This window comes from Nothoprocta perdicaria, unplaced genomic scaffold (genome assembly GCF_003342845.1).
Source record: "Nothoprocta perdicaria isolate Ctin4 unplaced genomic scaffold, notPer1 scaffold_48, whole genome shotgun sequence".
NCBI lineage: Eukaryota > Metazoa > Chordata > Aves > Tinamiformes > Tinamidae > Nothoprocta > Nothoprocta perdicaria.
In genome coordinates this window covers 2,856,092-2,877,906 of record NW_020455732.1, presented here as the reverse complement: position 1 = coordinate 2,877,906, position 21,815 = coordinate 2,856,092, and the positions used below count along the sequence as shown (strand labels likewise).

General features: G+C 39.4%; 1 protein-coding gene across 2 annotated transcripts in view; it reads left to right on the top strand.

Moving 5' to 3' along the window:
- The window catches only part of TSNARE1 (t-SNARE domain containing 1), a 362,567-nt gene that overhangs the window by 165,114 nt on the left and 175,638 nt on the right, over window positions 1-21,815 (top strand). The window contains exon 8 of one of the 2 annotated variants that reach the window (XM_026047164.1): window positions 3,416-3,580. In XM_026047164.1, coding sequence (XP_025902949.1) covers window positions 3,416-3,580 — 165 coding nt within the window. Of the gene's footprint in view, window positions 1-3,412; window positions 3,581-21,815 lie in introns of both variants that reach the window. The other variant, XM_026047163.1, reaches the window with a different exon arrangement.

Below are 21,815 nucleotides of genomic sequence, written 5' to 3'. Positions count from 1 at the left end.
TTTGTAAGATAAATCTGATTAAAAGATAAAAAAAGAAAAGTTGTAATCAGCAAAGATTTTATCTCACTGAAAAGATTTGATCCAACAGAAAAAAAAAATGTTATGCCTAGGCATTTTTTTTTGATATTATGTATAACAGCAAAGTCTGACCCATAGTCCTAAGAAGTAGTTTAAAAAGAACTACTGAGCATATCAGATCTTTGCAACTTTTTCCTCCCTTCTATCAATTTTTTCACAGGCATAGTTTGGTTTACAGATATATCTTGACAAAAATCTGCCACAGGCAAATTTCAACAAAAGAGCCACTTCAAACACATCCAATTAACAATTCATGAAAGGAAATCCAACACAAAATTACACAGAGATTTGCAGGGCATAAAATTTGGCACTAAATCAAATTTAACATGGAAATGCCCATATATGAAGCTAAAGCCTCTTGCAGTGTATTTTCCAAAGGAGCTTTTCCTTTTGGAGACTCAGTTGAGTGCCCCCCATCAAATCTATTCTTTCTCTAAGTAAAAGATTTTTCTTTCATTCATGACAATGAGCAGTATCTAAGAGTCCACTGATAAACCCAGTTATATGCTTTATAATAAAAAGTTTTTTAAAATCACTAGAATTCTTCACCCTGTCAAATACAGAGTCAAAGAAAATCTCAGACTTCATACATCCCCAATTCTGGTTTCAGAGTCACTGATTCCTGCAGTTGTGCTTGGATTTTCTTGAAAGTTGTTAGAAGGTTACAAAAATTTTTAATTGTCTTCAGAAGCTCTGAAAGTAGAGAAAATCTATGTCTGGACCATTATCTATTTAGACACATGCATAGCTAACATTTTAAAGGGATGACTAAGTGGCATCACTGTGTTAGGGCTTTTTGTTTGTTGTTATTTATTTACTTAGGACCAAAAAGTGGAGATCACAGATAGGAGCTGACAGGCATCAAGACATTGTACTTGTGATACAACCATGGTGCTATGTAGGCTGATGTCATCTGAGGACTGGCTCGCCTTTTAATATTGTTCCATCAGCACGCTATGGGAAGCACTTAATAACTCAAAAATTGTTACCTTTTCCTGGAATCTATATCCATAGGGAAAACATGGATTTAAGTGCTTAGTTCCATGATAAAAGATCCCTCATGTGACCTAAAAAGACTTAATTAAAGCTAGATGCTGTTCAGCATCTACAAAGGATATGTACCTGGACCCTATATGGCCTTGTGCCAGTACATCTCGTATTTTGCCGACTGATGGTATGGATAAATCTGCCAGTTAAATGAAGTATCAGAATGCCTCAAGTTTTGTTTTGTTGCTGTTTGTTTGTATGTTTTGTTTGTTTTGTTTTCTTTCTTGAGTGTATTAATATACACTTTCAACAGTGAAACACTTTAACAAAAACTTAGCTTCCAAAGCAAATATTAATTGGTGAATAAAACATTCCTGGAGCATTTTAATGCTATTAGAATATGTATTTTAAAATGAACTTTATGTAAAATGTAAATGAACTTTAACCTAATTTGAAATGATGATTTTCTTCCTATAATACACACTTTCTTTGTAGATAATACATCTCAGGGAAAGAGGAGGGGAAGCAATGTAAGATACTGATGTCAAAGATTGCATCTTCTGTTTATACTTTTGAGAGATAATAGGATGCTTTCAGATGATTTTTATGCAAACCTCCACCTCCTCCACCACCCCATTTCCTTCAGCATGTATTATTCTTGTCTGCAGTTAGATGATGGTGATACTACTAATAATGAATGATTTTGATTAAGCTCCTGAACCTATATTTAGGCAACTACAAAAGTCTTTAGGTATCCATTTTTTCCAGGTGTTTTTAAAGAATTAAGAGCTTCTGGATACCTAATATGCTTCAAAATCTAGCCAGCTGGGATGTCTAAATGCCCTTGTACGAGTTCAGTGTTAACATATTTTCTTCATGCCTCCTTCACAGTTCCTCCAGGGCAGTTTTCTAAGAAAACAAACAATAAATAAAACAAAAACACATAACAACTGTGTGTGTGTGTTTTTGTTTGGTTGGTTGTTTTTTTCTCTTTCATCTCCTTCTACCAAGCACACGTGGTTCTGCTTTCTTATTCTTTCCTGGGTGATTTGATATCATTTGCATTGCAGTTTCCCTTCTAGTCCTGCAAGTCTCTGTGCCCTCTCAGTGAGCTCCTGCACAGCCTCAATTCCCATTCACTGCATGGGAATTGAAGGCAGTGGACAACTTTTGAGAAATAGAAAGCCTTAGAAAGAAAGCAAAAACCTTTATTTCTCAAGCATAACCACTTGAAGAGCCTTACTGTTTGCCTTTCAGCTACATCTAGATCCAGAGAACTGAACATCCTGGATCCTTGTATTTGTTTTCTATAATATTCAGGGAGTTCGGGGCCATTCAGATCAAGAGAATCAACTATATTCTGTAATGTGTGATGTTTCTTCTTCCAACTTTAGAACAATGGAAGCAGTGGGATCACTTTTTGTATTACAACTTTTGATTAGATGTTAAAGCTCAAATCAAGGCTTGTTTAAAGACCCATGTGCATGATTAAGCGAAACACTCAGGTAGTAGCTCTAGTACTGGAGTCTTCACTGTGTGTATTTGAACTCAACCTCCTGATTGTCCTTATCAACCTTATGTTGTTTCATTCTCTGCATCTGGGCTAGACTGAACCTACAATCTTTGTTGGCATAGAAGCCAATGGATTAGAGAAGGAGAAGACCTTGCTAAACCTCTGCCCCATCTTTATTGTAGATGCAGGTGACTCATACTACTTAGTCCAGAACTTGGATCTGGACACCAACACAGTTCTTAAAGGCAATGTGAGCGTTAGTTACCCAGAAAACAGTCAGATGTATTAGTGAAAGCAGGTCAAGTCTATAGAGGAAACAGAACATGAAATTGTGAAATTAAATGTTGGTGCTCAAACTGATGACTACACGGTCCCATTATTCTAATGGCTCTCCCTTATTTTTAGAGATTGTTTATCATCTCAACAATGACCTTTTGTTATGTCATGTGTTGCAAGCTAGATCATAAAGTTTTCAAAGAAAACACATAGGCTTTAATTATTGTTTTAGAAGGTTTCCAGTACAATCAGCAAGCTGAACATGTCATTTTTCAGATGTACATAAACACTTTGTTCCATCAGAATTGTCTGAAGTGGAAGCTCTTTGCTCGGACTGAAATGTAAATGGAGGGGATCTGGCTTCAGCTCCTTGCTTTAAGGCTTAGTATGTGTCTCTCATTTAATTAGTTGTCCATGATGGATCGTTCTGATTTCCTGTATTAACATTTACTCTATCCTCTTCACCTTATTGCATGATTTATGCAATCTTTTATATTATTGCTTTTTGTTTCTGTTTGAACTGATATTTTCTGGTTTTATTCCATTTTCTCATCTCAGCAGAGTCCTAGGACCCCATTCTCTGACCTACCTGATGATGAGAAGATCTTTAATGGAGGAGATGGCACATGGCAAAATCAGAGCCAGGATCAAGCCTTGCTCTCAGAAATCACAGAAGAGGATCTGGAGGCCATCCGTCAGCGGGAAGAGGCCATTCAGCAGATTGAGGTCAGTAGCCTTCTCTAGTCATGGGCTTACAAGTGGAGGTTCTTCATGTTCTAGATTGCTCAACATGAGGAAGGAAAACCCTGATTTACCTACCTGGCTGTACATCACCACTAGATGTGGACGTGATTGTCAGGTGTTTTTTTTAGAAATGGAAATTAATGGTAGAATGAAGAATTAGAAATTGTTATAAGCTCTAATGAAAATTGCAGTAATTAATTAATGTTCATGGGCTAATTTTTTTTCAACATATCTTAACACTCTACAGTAAAGTCATTTGAGTGAGCCTGATTTTGAAGCAAAACAGCTCTCTTTGTTCGTGCAAACTTGAAACTGGAATTTTTGATAAACAGAGAAATGTTCAGCTTCAGCACTAGATAGAACAGCAGGTAGAAGGAAAGAGATAACTTGTAGAATATTTCAAATAATTCACTGTTTTGGGTTTAATGAAGTATTTGGATGTTCTTAATATAGCTTTTTAGGGATCATATTTTCTCTGCTCACTTTTTTTTTTTTTCCCTAAATGAAGCTATAAATAACATAAGGGAAGAAAAAGGAACAAAAATATGTCCTAATGAGTTAAGCAACCCCCATTTTTCTTTTAATACTTTTAATACTTTTGGAAAACTCAGTTATTCAATAGAAACTGTAAGTAAGTGGGAAAACAAAAAAAAGGAATATTTTAAATCTTTCTGATTTGTATGCTTTTACAGGGCTAAACTCAAGATGAACCAAAAGAGAGGACTTCAGAATAAATGAGAACATTTAATTAAGGACTACACTTTGTCCTGTAATTAGATTGAGATAATTTTATCAGAATGGATTTTGGTGTGGTATAGCAGGAATAGTCATTCAGTTAACTGTGCAAGAATGGGACAAATATTTTAGCTGTAGACTAATACTTTGAGGCTTTGACTTCTCTAAACAAGGATAATAGCATAGTATCCAAAGCTGTAAATAGGAAATTTGTGTAGTTTTATGGGAGTTGATCCAAGTTAGCATGTATACAATTTCTCCTACTGTGAGCTCTATAGAGACAATTAAGATTCATGCACTTGTGTGCATTTTTAGGGTGAAATTGTTAAAGAATAGGCTAGCATCGACTATCCTGGAGTGTGAGTTATGCTTTTATATTTAGAACATCTTTTTATTGATTTTTTTTATTTCTGAGCATTCAATTCCCATCCATTCCCATCCCAATTCTAGGGAACTTTGCTATAAAAAAGTGATTGTTTGGAGATGCCCCCGTACTTTGACTTTCAAGTAGGATGTACTGGTATGCTCATAGTGCTCCTCTGGACCGTGTGGTTATACCTGGTTCCTGAGACAAGATGTGCTGCGTCTGTCATGTCTTGCACATCTATGTTCAGGCTGGATGTTACTTTCCCACAGCTGAGAAGGCTGGATGAAAGCTGCTTCTGTTGGAAGCTAAGGAGATAGACAGCAGGATTAAATAAATATTGTCCCAGCCCTACTCAACTTCCAAATAAATGCAGTGATTTTGTATTTTTTAGGTTGCATACATATTGATATGGTAGATTCTGCTTATCTTTCTGCCTGATACGAATTTCTCCCTGGATAACTTATTCAGTTTTTGCATTAATGAGCTTCAGACCAAAGGACTGTGTGGATGTGTTCCTGTGTAGTTGGTCTTTACCTGTCTTTTTTCTCTATCTCCATCATAACTGCATCCATTTCGCATTGCTGTCTGCATTCCTCCTGTAAGGAGGGCTTCATTCCATATGCATTCTTTGAAATGCAGATTAAACATTTCTGCACAGAAGGAAAATTCTGTAGCTGATGGATGAGGTTTGTTTCTTGTCATCACACTGCGTTAAACAAATATTTAGGTCAAATAATATTTTATTAATATCTTTTTTGAAAGAAATATAACAAACATGAAATGGTTTTATTTGACTGTTTCTTACATCTCTCCAGGTGTCTTTGGATAAGCAGCTGATGCTTTAAAAACTTTTTCTCTTTTTTATTTTTCTGTTTGTTGATCCACATGAACATTTTTCTTGTGAAAGGACTATGTTGCACATCCAAACTTTCCTGGTTTCATTAAAAATTGTGGTTATACAGAGAAAGGATTCATTGAGCTCTAAGTCACCCTTGCCACGCTTTTCCAATATATTTTCAAACCCAATAAGTGATCAAGAAGGTTAAAATTAAACATTATTCCTAACTGTCAAACTGTCATCTAATAAACTGAATTTATTGCCAGATTGATATATAGCATTTGTTCTTTGCTCTTTGGGGAACAAAATGAAGGAGAAAGCTATGCAAAACACGTCTTATGAAAGTAGATTTATTTTTCTGGGTAATTTTGGCTTTTTGGAGTAACACTGGAATGTGTAGACCATAAGCAACACAGAACTGCGCAGGTCTCAGAGCAGAACAGTGCTAGGATGTTGTTCCTGTGGAGCTACCACAATGATGCTGGTGGTGCTAGTCGGTGCTGGTTCCAATGTTGAACCCTTTTTTGAGATGACACTGAATTTTCCAGAACAGATAAACCTTTTCCATTGTCAAAATGTGAGGAAATAAATTCTCCATTCAGTGTGTGTGCTGAAAAATAGGTATAAAATTTACACCCATAATAGACATCTTAATGTTCCAATGACTGTTCTCCCATTTGTAGGAGAATATGTGGATGTTTTCCACCTTACCAGAATCTCTTTAGAGATTCACGTTAACGGGACATTATTCCCTGTCATGAGCACCCCTTGCAATGTATATCAGTGTTCACAGTTTCCACCTAGAAGGATTGCAGCCATGTCAGAAGTTCAGCTAGCTGTTCATTTATTTCAATGTTCTGCTTCTGCTATAGCTTTCAGATTAAAAATAGAGAAGTCTGTGAGGAAGATGTCTTGCAAAGCCTTACATTTTGGATAAAGATCTTTATTGCTTGGAAATGTCAAAGTCTGGTAGGACACAGCAGCCTTGAGACAAGTGTTATTTCTTAAAATATTGCTTTGAACTGTTATATAAAACCTATTTTAACTTGAACTGTATTGGCAGTGAATAATAGATGCCATAACAACTTTATTTATAGCATTGTAAAATGTGCTATCGGAAATACAGGAGTTGAACTGTAATGTATATTGTCAGTGCTCGGTGCTGGCAGAAATTCTGTCATAGCAAATATGTAATTTAGCACCTTGTGTCTTTCATTGGCACCTGCAATCAGGTTAGAAACAGAAAGAACATAAACTTTGAGAGGAAATAGAAAACCATTGCATGAAGAACTTGAAAATTTCTTTCGGTGACTGGTGATGCCAGTAGAAAAAGGATACAAAATGTTGTACTGGTTCAGAAGGCTTCTGGTGATCCTCCACATGTAGACCTAGTTTCTCCTAGAGCGGGGAGAAATGAGGATGAGAGGAACCCATGCAGAAGCCACATCCCGTATCCTTGAAGTCTTTTCCTGGTCATCCCATCTCATTCATAGCCCTTCCTTCCTTCCTTCCTTCCTTCCTTCCTTCCTTCCTTCCTTCCTTCCTTCCTTCCTTCCTTCCTTCCTTCCTTCCTTCCTTCCTTCCTTCCTNCTTCCTTCCTTCCTTCCTTCCTTCCTTCCTTCCTTCCTTCCTTCCTTCCTTCCTTCTTCCTTTTTCTTCCTTTCTTTGCCATACAAGTGCTTCCTAGTCTCCTGACGTGACAATGGACATGGTCCTACCATAAAGAGTGGGCAAGAGATGGGACAGAAATATGCTAGTGAAAGGGCATGCTTGGAGAGTAGAGCTTCCCACTGCTGGAAATGGTTGTTCCCTAGAATAAGAGGTGCCACTTTATATATCTTAACTCCTTAAACCCTTCTTTTTTTTTTTTTCATTTTGTCCCTCATAGCAAGAGCAGCAGCACTAAGAGCCCAGTCCATGCAGGTAGGCATCTGCCTGCTTTCACAGCTACATAGCCTGACATTTCCAAGCCCATCTTAGCCCTGAAAACTAGCAGATGTCAGTCACTTTTCCACAAAATCACAGTTACCAAGGTATTTAGCAATTAGGGAGTCAGTCATTCAGACCAAATGATTATAAGGTAAGTCTTACTGAAACACATTTTGATGATAAATCATTTTTGGCTGGACAACTGTTGCAAACTGGAGACCATCAGGTTCAGAGGCCCATGCAACCATGGAGAATAGCCCAGTGGAAAGGGTGTTAGGAAGATCTCCAGATAATTAGTTTATTAATTCTGCCATTAACTTCTTTTGTGTCCTTGTAAGTGATCATACTGATGTTACTGAGGAGGAAAGTATCATTCTGTATCTCAGAGGCAACTGGGAGAATAAGTCATCTAATGGGCTCCTTCTTCATTTTGTTAGGGAAGTGAAGACAATAAATCACAGGAAGGACTTCTTTTTCCTCAACCTATTTCTGCAGATTTCTTTTTTTTTTTTTTTTTTTTTTTTTAATTATTATTGTTTTTTTCATGCAGAACTCATACATTAACTTTGCTGATGTGACAAAGTGGAAAGCAATGCATGGTCATCAGAGCAGGGGAGCTGATGGCTGTCCTGACTTCTGGCAAGTATAGATTGTAAATGCCTCCATCCACTTTGTACCTATTAGTTGAGCACAGCTTGGAGGAAGGAGTAGAAAAGCAAAGGAAGGAAAAGAAAGCAAAATAGAACAGTAGAGCTTCACTTCGACTGATGGTTCTCTTGGCAAACAAGAACAAGAATTGCATAGACTCTGGCAACAGGTGTGAGAGAGATGCTTTTATTTTTAGTAAAGGTTGTTCCCTCTGGATCAGCACTGAGAAATGTTGATGTTCATTCCATATCTGTTTTGAAGAGAAGTGATAGATGCCAGCCTCCACTCCTGTCAGTCAAGCCTTTGTAACCAGACAGAAAATGAAATACAATAAAAATAAAACAAAACAGCCCCACAGAGTCTGTCAGAGTGTGTTTGTTAGTTCAAACATGTTCCTTGTTCGCTCATTATTACATCTCATTTCTTGCTGAGGGGTATTTTCCGTAAAATCTCTTCAGTGATGTTAGCAGTTTAGAAGGTTTAATGCGAGCTATTTTATATCTTTCATCAGCTTGGGTAGTCCAGGAGTTTGACTTATGATGCTCTGTCTGCCTCTTTGCAGAGACTTTTTGACTTAAAGTAATATAAATATAAATAACACAATATCCTGAGAAGCACAGTAAGTGAAAAAATCAAGTTCAGCATGAGCGTGCAAGTGTTCAAATGCACCTGTTCACTGCAGTGTTCTGGAGTCTAATTATCACGAGAGACCAGTCCACCTATTAAGTTGACTTGGACATCCCAGGGGCTCAGCACTCAGTTGTTCCTTAAAGAATCCACTTGAATATTTTGGCCACTCTTAATTTAAAATGGCCCAAGCCATAGGCCTGCCACCATTTGTTTTGGGAGGCTGCTTTATGGTCCAGCAGACTTCAGTGCTGATGAAATACTTCCCTCTGTTCTTGCTAAAGATCCCTTTTCTCATTCTCAGCTCTTTACACCTAGTAAAACTCTATCAGGCTCTGTGAACAATTCTTCCTCCCCATTGGCATTTGAACTTTTCAAATACTAACAGCTGTCCTCTTCACAAGTCAGTCTCCCTTGCATTTCAGTCACTTCAGTGCTCTTTTCTTGAGCATTTATTGCTTCCTTTCTGCTACAGCAGCATATGGAACTGTACATAAGTCCTTTCTTGTCCTGTATCGCCAAGTGATACAGAAGAAATCTGAAGCACTTCCTTTGGGTCTGATTCAGAGGCTACAATGCTGCTGGAAATATTCCTAGTTTATTTTGGTACTAGTAAATTAAGCATTACCAAGTAACACTTCCAGACAACAGAATTCACTTGCTACACTTTGAAGTTATTATAGCATTTCCTGGCACATCGGTGACCCAGTCAGACCAGCTAGCAGTTGCCTCAATATTGATACCATTCAAGAGTTAGCATTTTTTTTAAGTACTTTTGATGCAGCCACCCTTTTCAGAGGGTAAGAGGACTAAATAGTGAGGATACAGTTATGTGCATGTCTGTTTGATTCAAGTTTGGAGTACAGGTCTCAGCGTGTCTCATGTCCTTGTGTAGCTGGAGCCTTATTGATTTGATGATTTGATCACCATAATTTTCTTTAGTCTTCATTGACACTTAGAGAAGAGGAAGAGTGAGGTAAATTAAGGGCAAAATCTTCAGAAAAAATGTGCAAGCCTGAAGGCAAATTAAAGGTTACATGAAAATAACAGCTGAACTTTTTTGAAAGTGTGGGTAGACCTTAACCACTATGGAGAACAAAAAGCAGCCCATCCCAGCAAAGTCATGTGGGAATTGTTTTCCTAACCTGTTGATTTGCCCATTTCACCTCTTCGTGTCTCCTTGTAGTCCATGCAACTTAGACATTGCTTCAAAGCTAAATTATTTCCTTTCCTCCTCAATAACTTTCTCTGATAACTTTTGCATCCTTAGCATATTGACTCTTACCTCCAAATCACCAGTGTCATGTCAGTCAGCACCAGAAGGTTGTACTGAAGTTTCAAAGGGACTGCCATGAATGTGCCAGCACTGTTTCAGTATTTTTACTGTTAATTTGACTCACTCCATGTTTTCCTCCAAGTCATGCCCACTCAAACATCTACACTGTCCATGTGATAGTTCACTTCAAGCTTTCTTCATGGAGCAAGTCAATTTAGGTTGTGTCTTTCTGTGTTTTAGTTTTTAAGGGATAGTCAGTTTGGGTCAAAATCTCCTTCTGATTGTCCTCACATCCTGTGTTTTAGTTCTCATCACAGAGTGATCTTCAACTCACAAACTAAATTCCTTTTGGAGACACTTCAGACATTCTCCATGAGTACACCTCATGGACTCAATAATAGACATTCAGTCCTCATAAATAGGCTAGACTTTCTCCTTGCATAACAGACTTACATGCAGACTGTTATGCTAGAGAAACTTCACATCACATTACATGAAGATTTTCCAATAAGCTTTGAAACTCCTCTCTCGTAGTATCTGGCACACTGTACAGAGAAGGCGCACACAAAATAGGACTAGAAGGGCACCACATGAGATCCAGCCCAAATGCTATGCAATGTGATAGTAACTGGCTAAAAGTATATTGGATCCTTCTCCTGGGAAATTACTAGAACTTTCGTATTTTTGCTATTGATATTTAATTAAGGATATGACCTGGGATCTCACTATGCAGGAGAATGCCATGTTTGGCAAAGTACTTTTAACTAAACTGTAAAGGTTTCAGCTATTCAGGAGAAATTTCCTTTTCCAAATTTTGTTCCTAGTATCTAATCCAGAGACTGTACTGGATGTACTTTTACTCTACTACAATTGCTTACTGTAAAAGAGAGTCTCCCTCTACATCTTTCATACATTTGTCCTTTCAATGAGTTTGGATGAAGAAGCTACTCATAAAAATCTTGATTCAGCAAATCACCTAAATATGTCTTAAGAGCTTTGCTGAATAGGCCTGGACATTAGTACGTACTAAAAGTGAAATATCTCTTCTGTAGAAGGAGGAAATAGTGCTAACACACAAATTATTTGCTTATGACACAAATTTCAGGCAGACACATATCTGCCTACCTGTGCGTAGCAACTAAACTGATTTAAATGCTCTATCTTATCTGTCAATGTGCATTGATAAGGGGGAGAACTGGAGAGATATCTGGAGTGCTTCTAGTGAAATACTGCATAGCTTCTACATTTCTTCTCAATAGAGTGTTAATATTCCCTTTGTTAAAAAGATGCATTGCGTTCCTCCTCAATTTACTATGCTTTTGTCTATTTTTTCTGTTTCCAGATTATGACTGTCTCACTAATGGTAATGTCTTGCTCCTATTTCTGTTGGTACAGACAGTACAAACATTATATGCCCCATCAATACAATTATTTTTGTGGATGCCATTTGCTGCCTTGAAGGGGAATTACCACTCTCACCTCTTGCTCATGTTAGAGCAGTTCACTCTCCAGTACTGACTGATAACTATGCAGATCGATAGCTCATAGACCAACCATGATCTCCTAGCACTGCTCTCAAGAGCTGCTGCTGCATTTCTGACTTCGTGCCCTCCTAGATGGAGCACTGCACTGTGCCTTCTTTTTGATCTATAGCAAAATAACTTTATGCAATAACCAGTTGCTGCTGGCTATTGGTAAGAAGGTGGAGATTTTTTGTTTTGTTTTGTTTTCCCCCTATTTCCTGATGGCATCTGTGGGGCTTCACTAATATCTGTAAAGCCATGTAACTCAAGAAGCATTATGGAAATGTATTCTTACCACCAAAATCTCCATTTCCCATTTACTTGCTAACCTGTTGCTCCCACAATCTGGTCTGGAGCAATTCTGATCATTTTTTATCTAAATTCATGTCCTGATCAGAAAAATTAATTAATTAATTAATTAATTAATAAGGCACTGGTGCAAGCCACCCAGACCTGCCTGGTTTGAAAGAGAGTCAGTCATTCTTGTGCAATTTAGGAGAGATAAAGGTGAGACAAGTGTTTGTGTAAAAAGGTTACATGGGAAGGGACCACTGAGAGGGCAGTTAAAATCCACAGTTCTCAGTGAAACCCAGTCTGTGTTTCCTCTTCTTTGCCACAAAGTGCCTGATTCTTTATAAACTAGCCTTGACAGTAATATTCTTAAAGAAATCAGAGTAAACAGCACAGCAATCATAACAGTATTAATAGTGGCTGTCAAATTTTGGAGGCTAATACCCAAGACAGCATTATATTATGTTCTGCACTTTGCAGGTTTGTTTTTTACTGGATTCTTTAATACTTTTAATTATCCTTTTATGTAAGAGGATTTTATAGAGCTACATTTTTGTGCCAGTTTCAAAACCAGGAAGGAGGATATGTCCATTAGTCAGCAAAAAACACATACAAATGTTCTTCTCAACCAGGGGCTTGCTTGATCTTCTCATCCAGGAGCCTGCTAGTTTTTTTAGCTTCTGTCAAGCCAACTTGCTGCGTCTCTGTGCCCCTATCCTCCTGCAAAGTATCTTTGTTTCCTTCCAGTGTCTCTGGGTTCATGTATTCTCTTCTCTCCAATCTCTGTTGGAGGCTGTCTGTATTCCATCTTGTCACTGAGATCCCATCCCACTACACCAAGGTTTATGTAACTCATTCTCCATCCATCTTCCTGATGGATGCCATTTCCTTACCCATGTTGGATTCTTGTGTCCTCTTTGTATTGAGGCTACCAGACAGCACATTTGAGGCAGACGGACTGTTAACACTTACCTAGGTATCATGAAGCACAACTTATTTATGTTTGAGATGGATGTGAATTGTCCCATCTCAAAAAGAAAGTTGTTACATTAGATTTCAAGACCCAACTTGCCAAGTTTGGCAAGCTGATCCAGCCTTTCAGTTGGCCCTATTGTGAGTGGGAGGTTGGACAGAGACCTCCTTCTGCCTTCCTACTTAAATTATCTTGTGATCATGTGGTGCAATTATTTCTTCTTCTGACTTTACCAAGAGCTCATGCCTTATTCTTGCCACTGTCTATAGCCAAGGTATCTCATTTTCCCTGTCTGTGTGAGGTTCTAAGTAGTTTTCGTTCTCTCTCCTCTTCCAGTCCTTGTCACCACAGGCCAAAACATGGATTCGTGTTTTAGTTTGCCTCTTTGCATCACACTTATTACCTGCTTGAGAGAATAGCTAAGGTCTGTGTTACATCAGTGGTTTTGGCCTGTGGGCATCCCATGGGCAGTCTGTCTACATGCTCCATCTAGTTCTGAGTTTGAGTTGGCATTTGCTAAGAGTATGGACAATAAGTCTAATGTTACAAAGCAGCCATTGGACTTGCCCTTCACTGATCTGGTGAGCAGAGCTGTCAAATCTATAGATTGTTGAAGAAATGTCTGAAAAGGTGGCTGAAATGGTAGATGTTCCATGGTGGCACTCAGATACAGAATGTAAGCATTTCTGCTTAAGTTGCCTAGAATCTCTTTGTAGTCCAAGGAGAGCAATATGGATGTCTTGTACTAGATTAGACCCGGGAATGTCCTGAATGCAGAACCAGAAGCTATTTTTTTCTGAGATATTTGGAGAGTAGGAATCTCTGCATACTCTCCAAATATCTGCATGTCCTTCACACTTCTTTCAATTTGACAGCTGTAGGTTGTAATGAACTATATGTCTCCTGTACAGTCCTCTTCCTCCATGTTCCTGCAGAACATCTCACTTGACTCTTTCGCAGAGTGGCATGAATTTGCTCTGTCTGTGCCCTCAACTGCCCCACTGAGCTAACCAGATATCCTATGGCCATTATCAACATGATCTGACCCTTACTAGGGCAGAGATTTATTAACTGGGATTTGAAAGAGTGCTAATACGTTGCTATGACTATTGATCTTACTGGATTAGTCCGTATAGATGTATCCTTTCCGAGCACAGACCAGGACCAGATCGTAATGGAGTTTTGTGGGAACAAGAGCTTTCTCACCCTGTTTATCAGTTCATTACTCCAGCTGAGAAAAGAAGCCAGGAGTGGAAAGCATAGAAGTTCTCTGAAAGGAGTGAATAATGTTCATTGCCTTACAAACAGCATTTCTAGTGCGCAATATTACTGGGTGTTGCTCATTGCATAAAAGTTCAGAAGCACATGGTTTAGCCCTAAATGTTAAACCTCAAAAAAACAAAATGAAATGGCTTTTACATATGCCTGGAAGTGCAGAAATCATGCAAGTAACTGGGTTGATATAATCTCTTCTGCTCTGTATCACCCATATATATTGAAAGTGAGCTCTTCTTTAAGTGTCGAGAAGAGCACTATGTTTGTGCCAAATATGTAAGTATGTAAGAATTCCAACCTGTATGGTCTCTTCCAGGAGCAGTGCTGGGATGTAGAGGCACTGAAGTCAAGCATTTAGTGAAAGTTTGGTTACTTTATTTAGGAAAGGGAAAAAAAAAAAAAGAATATATATATATATATTCTTCTTCTATATATGTATAAAAGAATATTATATATATATTAATTTTGCCTCTTGATGATTTTAGTAAATTACATTGAACAGAAGTTAATTATCTCATGACTTAAGGGTGAAGGATCACTGTTGAAAGACGGGAGACAGGGGGCTTAGGGGGTCAAAGACATCTTCATATTCAGCCTGACTTTTATACCATTACGCTGAACACCTTGTATTGAGCTGTCAGAGGGGTAAACAGATCTTTTCTTTCTGGATCTTTATAAGAAATCCCATGAATGTCTAAAGCTTCTTTTTTTTTCCCTGAGTGCATGTGGCAGACAGGGCTGTGTGTACACAGCAATGTGTTTGCTTACCTTTAACCCTGGCATCGGCACCCATGATTTTTGGCAAAAAGTCCCAAAGTCCGATCTTCCCCTGTCTGTTCCTGTCCATGCAGCATAAGGGGCCAGAGCCACTGGGGATTTTGTTACCATGCTCAAATTCTCCTTTCACCACTGGGGAAACGGAGACATTTTGAATTGGTTTGCTGCCCGTGGAGCTCTGTAGAAATGTAAATTCCTTGCATAAGGCCAGGGAGAGAGACAGTGTTAAAGCCAGGATTTAAATACTACTCATTCCATCATTCTTCATCAAATTCCCTTTTGAGCATGCTATGATGCGAGATCCAAATACTAGATCTCGCGAATTTGGGTTTTATTTCTCCACTTATTTGAAATGCCAGGCAGACAGAACTTAACTCTTGCTCACAAAATACACTGTCATCCCTCCAGCTCAGGGAAAATGCTAATCATCATTTGTAACTGGAGGCAGATCTCCCCTACAGGGGAAGCTTGCTGTGCTCTGAAGTTTAGCCCAGGAGATCATGACTTTATCAAGAAAAGCCAAGCAGCAGCCTGTCTTTCAGGGGGTGTCTAGCAGATTGCACTGTCAAAGAGAGAGATAACTTCTTACCCTCCGAAAAGTGTTGGGATACGAAGACAAGGCTGCAGGAGGGAGGGCAGAAAGGAGAACAAAATAAAGCTACTAAGATACTTGCATGCATAAAACACAGCTAAGGGGGGAAAATTATGGGAGTATCAGCTATGTTGGACGAAGCTAAGCTCTTGAAAGATGACTAATCTCCTGAGTGTCTTGAGACTGACAGGCAGATGTCAGTGGTGGGTGAGACAGGGACGATGCTCACACCTGAGAGCTGGAGACTCTGACTAGTACATGCTGATTTTTATGGACTTTGCCTTGCTGTGGGCTACACTTACAGAACGGGTCTGTGTTCAAAGCCGTGGTGTGTACAGGCGCTTGGCACATGTCAAGCTTCTTGGTGACTAGTTTTCTGAGTACCAGTTTTCAGCACAAGAGGGATGTGGAGCTGCTGGAGAGAGTCCAGCGCAGGGCTAYGAGRADGATCASRGGCCTGGAACATCTGCCMTATGAGSAAAGGCTGAGGGAGCTGGGCCTGTTCAGCCTGGAGAAGAGAAGGCTGAGGGGGGACCTGATCAGTGTCTGTAAATACCTCAAGGGAGGGAGTGAGGAGGAGGGGGCAGTCTCTTTTCAGTGGTGGCCAGTGATAGGACTAGAGGAAACGGCCACAAGCTGAGGCACCAGAAGTTCACAGGAACTTAAGGAAACACTTTTTGACAGTGAGGGTGCCAGAGTCCTGGAACAGGCTGCCCAGAGAGGTTGTGGAGTCTCCTTCTCTGGAGATCTTTAAAACCCGCTTGGACGCAGCCCTGTGCCCTGTACTCTAGGTGATCCTGCGTGAGCAGGGGGGTTGGACTAGATGACCTCTGAGGTCCCTTCCCACCTTAAGCATTCTATGAATGTATGATTCTCCACAAGACACAAAGGAAGACCAGGTAGTTGCCAGCAATGATGAGGGAAGAATTTAAATATAGATCACTGAGAGCCCTTGTACTGCTTAAGAACATTACCAGGAGAAATTGATATTTTCTCATGTAAGAAGAGGCTCATCTTAACGTGACAGATACAAGTGAGAAAAGCTGCTATTGACCTTTAAACGGACTAGTTGGTTTCAGAGATTGACCAAAAATTTGGAGATTTCCTGAATTTGTGGATCTTTTCACCTTCTCTGCCCTCTTTGCTGATGAGGTTTCTGATGACGTGAAGTGTCTTTAAAAAGCTCCTATCTGACAGTCACAAAATTAATTTGGTCTCAACTAGAAGTCATGTTCCAAAATTGGCTATACTTGATCACTGCAGCAGAAGGGGCTTGTGTGAAGTAGCCTGTGCACTCCAAACTGTCAAAGATGTACAGAGGACCTTCTCCTGGAGTGTTACAGCCCCTGAAGTTTTCAATGGAGTGGGTCCTCATTCTCACCAAAACTCAGATGAAACCAGTGGTGTCTCTTTACTCTTGTTCTTGGCACAGGATGGAAGTAGCGGGGAATGATTTTGAAGTCAGGTTGAGACGTGCAAGAAGACAGAATGTCAGGTGCCTTTAGGTCTGCACTGAATCTGCAGAATGTCATATTTGGTCTCATTTAAATAGGCGCTAGAAAAGTATTTTCCTGCAGCTTACAGACCATCAGCCTGATTTGATTAACACAAACTCTTGGCAGCAGGGACCCAAAAATCACTCCATTAGTATTAATCCCTATGTTTTTGCTTTATCTTCTAAATATTCCTAAATGTAAATTCTGGGGAGTATCTCAGTTATCACTGGAGGCATTACTCTTCTTCCTTCTTGTGCCTTGATAAATGCAAATGAGAAGGAAAAAAGAAAAAAAAAAAAGTGAAGAGAACTTGACGATGTGTCAGGGACTAGCAGACTAATGTTTTTATTGCTCAGGAGATCAGCTTCTGAAGTGAAATAAATCAACATCCAATAACCCTGCACCCTTCTGTGATAAGAAAGCTTTATTAAAACAAAAGCAAACCAAACTAAATTCCTGTCTCCTGAAAGATGATTCCACAGTGTAAAGTTCAGTCCCAGCAACTCAGCACCAATGCAGCATTTGACCAGCAAGAAAAGGGAAGAGATGCCATTCTCAGAAGAGCCATGCAAGGCCCAAGAGGAACTCTGTTTTCTCTGCCTCTCCGATTTCAGCTCCTGCTTGTGAATAGGAGTCTTGGTGTTGCCATGCTGGAGGTTTGGGGATTAGATCCTTCCAACTTGGGTTTGGAGGAAACAGAGGTATATTCTATAGCTTTCCATGGTGGTCCTGATGGTTAAAGAGGGAGTCATTTTCTGCTGTGGTCCAATGAGGACAAGTCATGTTCTTTCAGGAACAGAAGACATCTGAAAGTTCTTTCAGGAATCTGTGAATCTGTACTCTTTTGTCCTTTGTAATTTATATCATTGTGAAGGACTAAAGAAGGTGACTTCATGTGTAGCCATTAGAAAGTCAAATTCCAAAACTAAAGCATTAAAAGTAAATGCCAGAGTGGAACTGCTGAGCCAGTGAATAAAGAGTTTCAAATACAAGCAGCATACAAGGAACTAGCTCTCCCAGTCAACTGTCACCTCATCTGAGGATTAAAGGCTCTGTATCTTTTAGTCATGGGTCTTTTCATTTAACTGCAGATGTGGGTGAATGTCACACAGTTTTACAACACATCAGTTTAGATTTAGAAGTCTCTTCTTTTTATTTTTTATTTAGACCACAATTGAAATCTCATCACATCTTCTGAGAAGTCTTCTCTCAGGAAGGAGACCCAAGGGGTGGTGCTGTAAATCAGGGGATTTTAACTATGGACAATCATTCCCTAAACACATGCTAGATTTTAGGAATTTGATGAGTAAAGTAGTTTGCTTCCGGGATAGGCCTTCAGCCCCTGGGAAATTGTACCAGATGGTCTCCAAAGGTGCTTTCCAATCCCAGCTTCCCAATGCCTGTGCTTCACTGTTTTCTCTGTGGGCATCAGGATGGCCCCGTATTGTAGCAGGTTAGTGTGATGGGTGATGAGCAGATGACTTTGCCTTGCATGCTCTCTGATGTTTGTGACATTCAGACAAGGTGTGGCAAGGGCCATTCCTCCTCAGTCCAGTGGCATGAGTCCAACTGAAGTGCCACCTTACCCTGCCAAGTTGTTCCCATCTAAATAAAGGTGGTGGCATCTTGCCAACAGTATTGCATTAGCACAATGCTAAATTCCTTCTTTCCTGCAAAGCAAGTTCAGGGCTAGTCAGACCTGCAACCTCATATTATTTATTTTCCTGTTCATTTTACTTCCTAATATCTGATTTGTGGTTTCAGAAGGTGTTTATGCATTGAGCAGTGGTTTTCTTAGGAATGCTCAAGGCTGGTGAACTCACGTGCTAAATGTAATGACATGAGTTTTACAAGCCATTTTAATCTTTGCCTCCTACACTAGCATTCATCAGTGTTGAACATTAATCATTGTCATATTAGTTAGAGTGCTTAGGTCATTTTGAAGTTCCTAACAGCCCTTTCTAGCCTTGGCAAGCCTGACTGCAGAAGAGCAGTCTCTTTCTCCTCAAAACATCACCTCACTGGGTCACTTTACCTCTTTGGTGTATTTTTTCCCCATTTTTCTAGATATTTGTCCCCTTCCTGCCCTACACACACAACTCTATGGAGCAACCTAGCTTTACATTACACTGACCTGCCCTGCAAAGTCTGTACTGAGCTGCCCAAGGCTCACTGTTTCTCTGCAGCTTTACTTTCAGAGGTGATTGTCCTGAAGTTTGAGGCAAGGCTTGCAGGCTTTCCACAGTCATGTGCTCAACATGGGTCTACTTCACCTCTTGAAAACATGCAGGAGAGGCAAAAATGGGTATCAAGAAGTACCTGGATGACTCTCCCATCTTGGAGCATTGGACATCTTGCAGTGTATTTTGGGATCTGGTTCATGCATTCTGGTTTTTGGGATCTGGTTCTGTCGCCGCCTCACATGCTCAGTCTTCTGGTATGAGCAAGACCTTGCTTCTCTCACTAGAAAGCTCCCATCTCCATGGACACTACCTGTCTCTATATTTCACTTGTCTTGGCAGGTTTTCCATTCTCTAGCCTCAATGCCTGAATGAAAATTTTGAGAGAATCTCAGGGAAATCGGTGGGGAGTCACCCATGGACTGTCATGTGCTCTTGGATAACTGACTTGTCCACCGACAGGCTCTCTAGATGAGTCTGTCCAAGAGATCTTGGACTGGCTGATAATACCCCCTAAAAGGGACAGACCAAAAATTATAGTCAGAAACACATCGTGCACTTGGAGAGAGTTTGAATGTTAATGTGGATCCATTTGCCAGACTATCATGATGTCAGATTACAATTTATTTATTTTATTTTTTTCACCACTGATTCCCATTCCTTGAGTGCTAATGAATATATGAACCAACATTGCATCCAGAAAAAGATCTTGAGGCTGGCTGTTAACCTTTTATTATGATAAAAAATTACTTTATTTATTTTTAATCTGCTTTTGCACTTGACATTACTATGTACCTCCACAAGTTACCTTCTGTAGGCAGCTCAGGAGGGACTATGGCACAGGACTTGGCAGTCTGAACAAGAATAAACGTGACTATTTTGCAGTTTCTTTTTCTTTTTGCATCGAGCTGTCAACTCATTTAGAGAATTCAAACTTAACATCGAAATGAGAAGTGATTTTCGTTTGTAAGGCTCTGACCATCACAGCCATTTGCACAATTTGTAGTTTTGTCCTGTTTTAGCTATTTTATCAGGACATGTAAGATTATATTGCTCTACTCTTCCTTCGAACAAAAGGATGGAACTTCTAGGAGTTTTTGTAAACCTAGGTTATTTATAACCCACAGTCCACAGCAGGGGTTGTTTTAAGTAAGGCTTAGATGCTACTGTTAGCAAGCCAGCTGTTGTCTACTTTAGCTCATTAGGACTCTTTGTTACCTGGAGTTGTTGTGGTTGCTGGAATGTGGATGTCTCCATTTGGCTCAGTCACTTTAAGGTACCATTGAGTCCATAAAGATTCACTTTAGGACATCTGCTGTGATATAGACATCAGTTCAACCATGAACTGAGCTGCCGTCCATAAGTACCTGTTACTCTCCACTTATTAGAAATGCTGCTTATATGACCACCTGAAACATACACACATGATCATCATTATCTATGTAGATATATATTTTTCTTAGACATATCTCAGCTACACTTTCTGGACATAATGTTGTTGTGGATTTTTCTTTTTTTTTTTTTTTTCTATTTGAATGACAGTACTGTATTCCTGCATCCCCAGCTATTAGAGCATCATCTCACTTTGAATGTAAGTTAATAAGCTTTTGTCACTTGATTTGTCATCCTCCGCTATTTGCATTTCAGTGCCCAATTTTAACCTGCTGCTTACACAGTGGGATACAGTACTTTAAGAACAATGTTTTTGTTTTACTCATCCATTCTGGTCGTTATGGGGCTGGTAGAGTTGGAGGGAAGAGGTGCAGTGTTGTTCCGATAACCACAGAGTGATGACCCCACAGCTAAATGCATCTATAAATTGTGTCAGTCTGTGTAAATGGAATTAAACAAATAGTATCCTCATTGTGATACTTACTTTTAACTGAGCAAATGAAGAGCTTTCCTTTGAGGCATGTCAGGGTTATCTAAGTAATATTTTGGCAAGTTGCCCTTTAGTCAACGTGACAGTCTACTAACATTGAAAAGAGAAAAAAATCAATTCTATTGGAAAAAAAATTTAATCTAATGTTAATTACAGCTCAGTTCAGGAAAAGCATTTTTTTTTTCAGGAAAGCAAATGAAAATGTGAGCAGCAGAAAGGTTGACCTGCCTCAGGATGAAACTCACGCTTTGCTTCTTGTTGGAAAATGATTCAGTGCATCCTGCAATATGACCTTACAGGATAGCAACAGCATCTGGAAATAGGCTAAGATTTCTAGAGCTGACAAAAGATATTTTCCCACTGTGGCTCTGGTGTCTAAAAGACTTACAACCTAGAGGATGCACAGAATTCACTTCTGCAAATAAAAAATGAATCTATCCACTGACATATCCAAGAATATATATATATATATAATATAATTCCTGGAGAAATGCAGAAGAGACTGGTATATAATTTCCAAGTAGAAAGGGGTGGAGGGAAAGCTGTATCTAAAACCTGGATTGCAACAGCAATAGTACCTGGTCATATTGACCTACTCTGTTGGTCTTCTGCGTGGTTCAAAGTGCAGGTGTGAGCAGCCTCCTGCAAATCCATCACCAGTGAAGTGGACAGCAAATTTGCACCAGCCTTGAGTACATGCTCCATTCCCCATGATCCCAACGGGTTTAAACCATTTAAAGCCTTTTTTTTTTTTTTTTTTTTTTTCCTTTTCTTCTCTTTTTCCCTTAAGTATCCAATTTCTTAGACC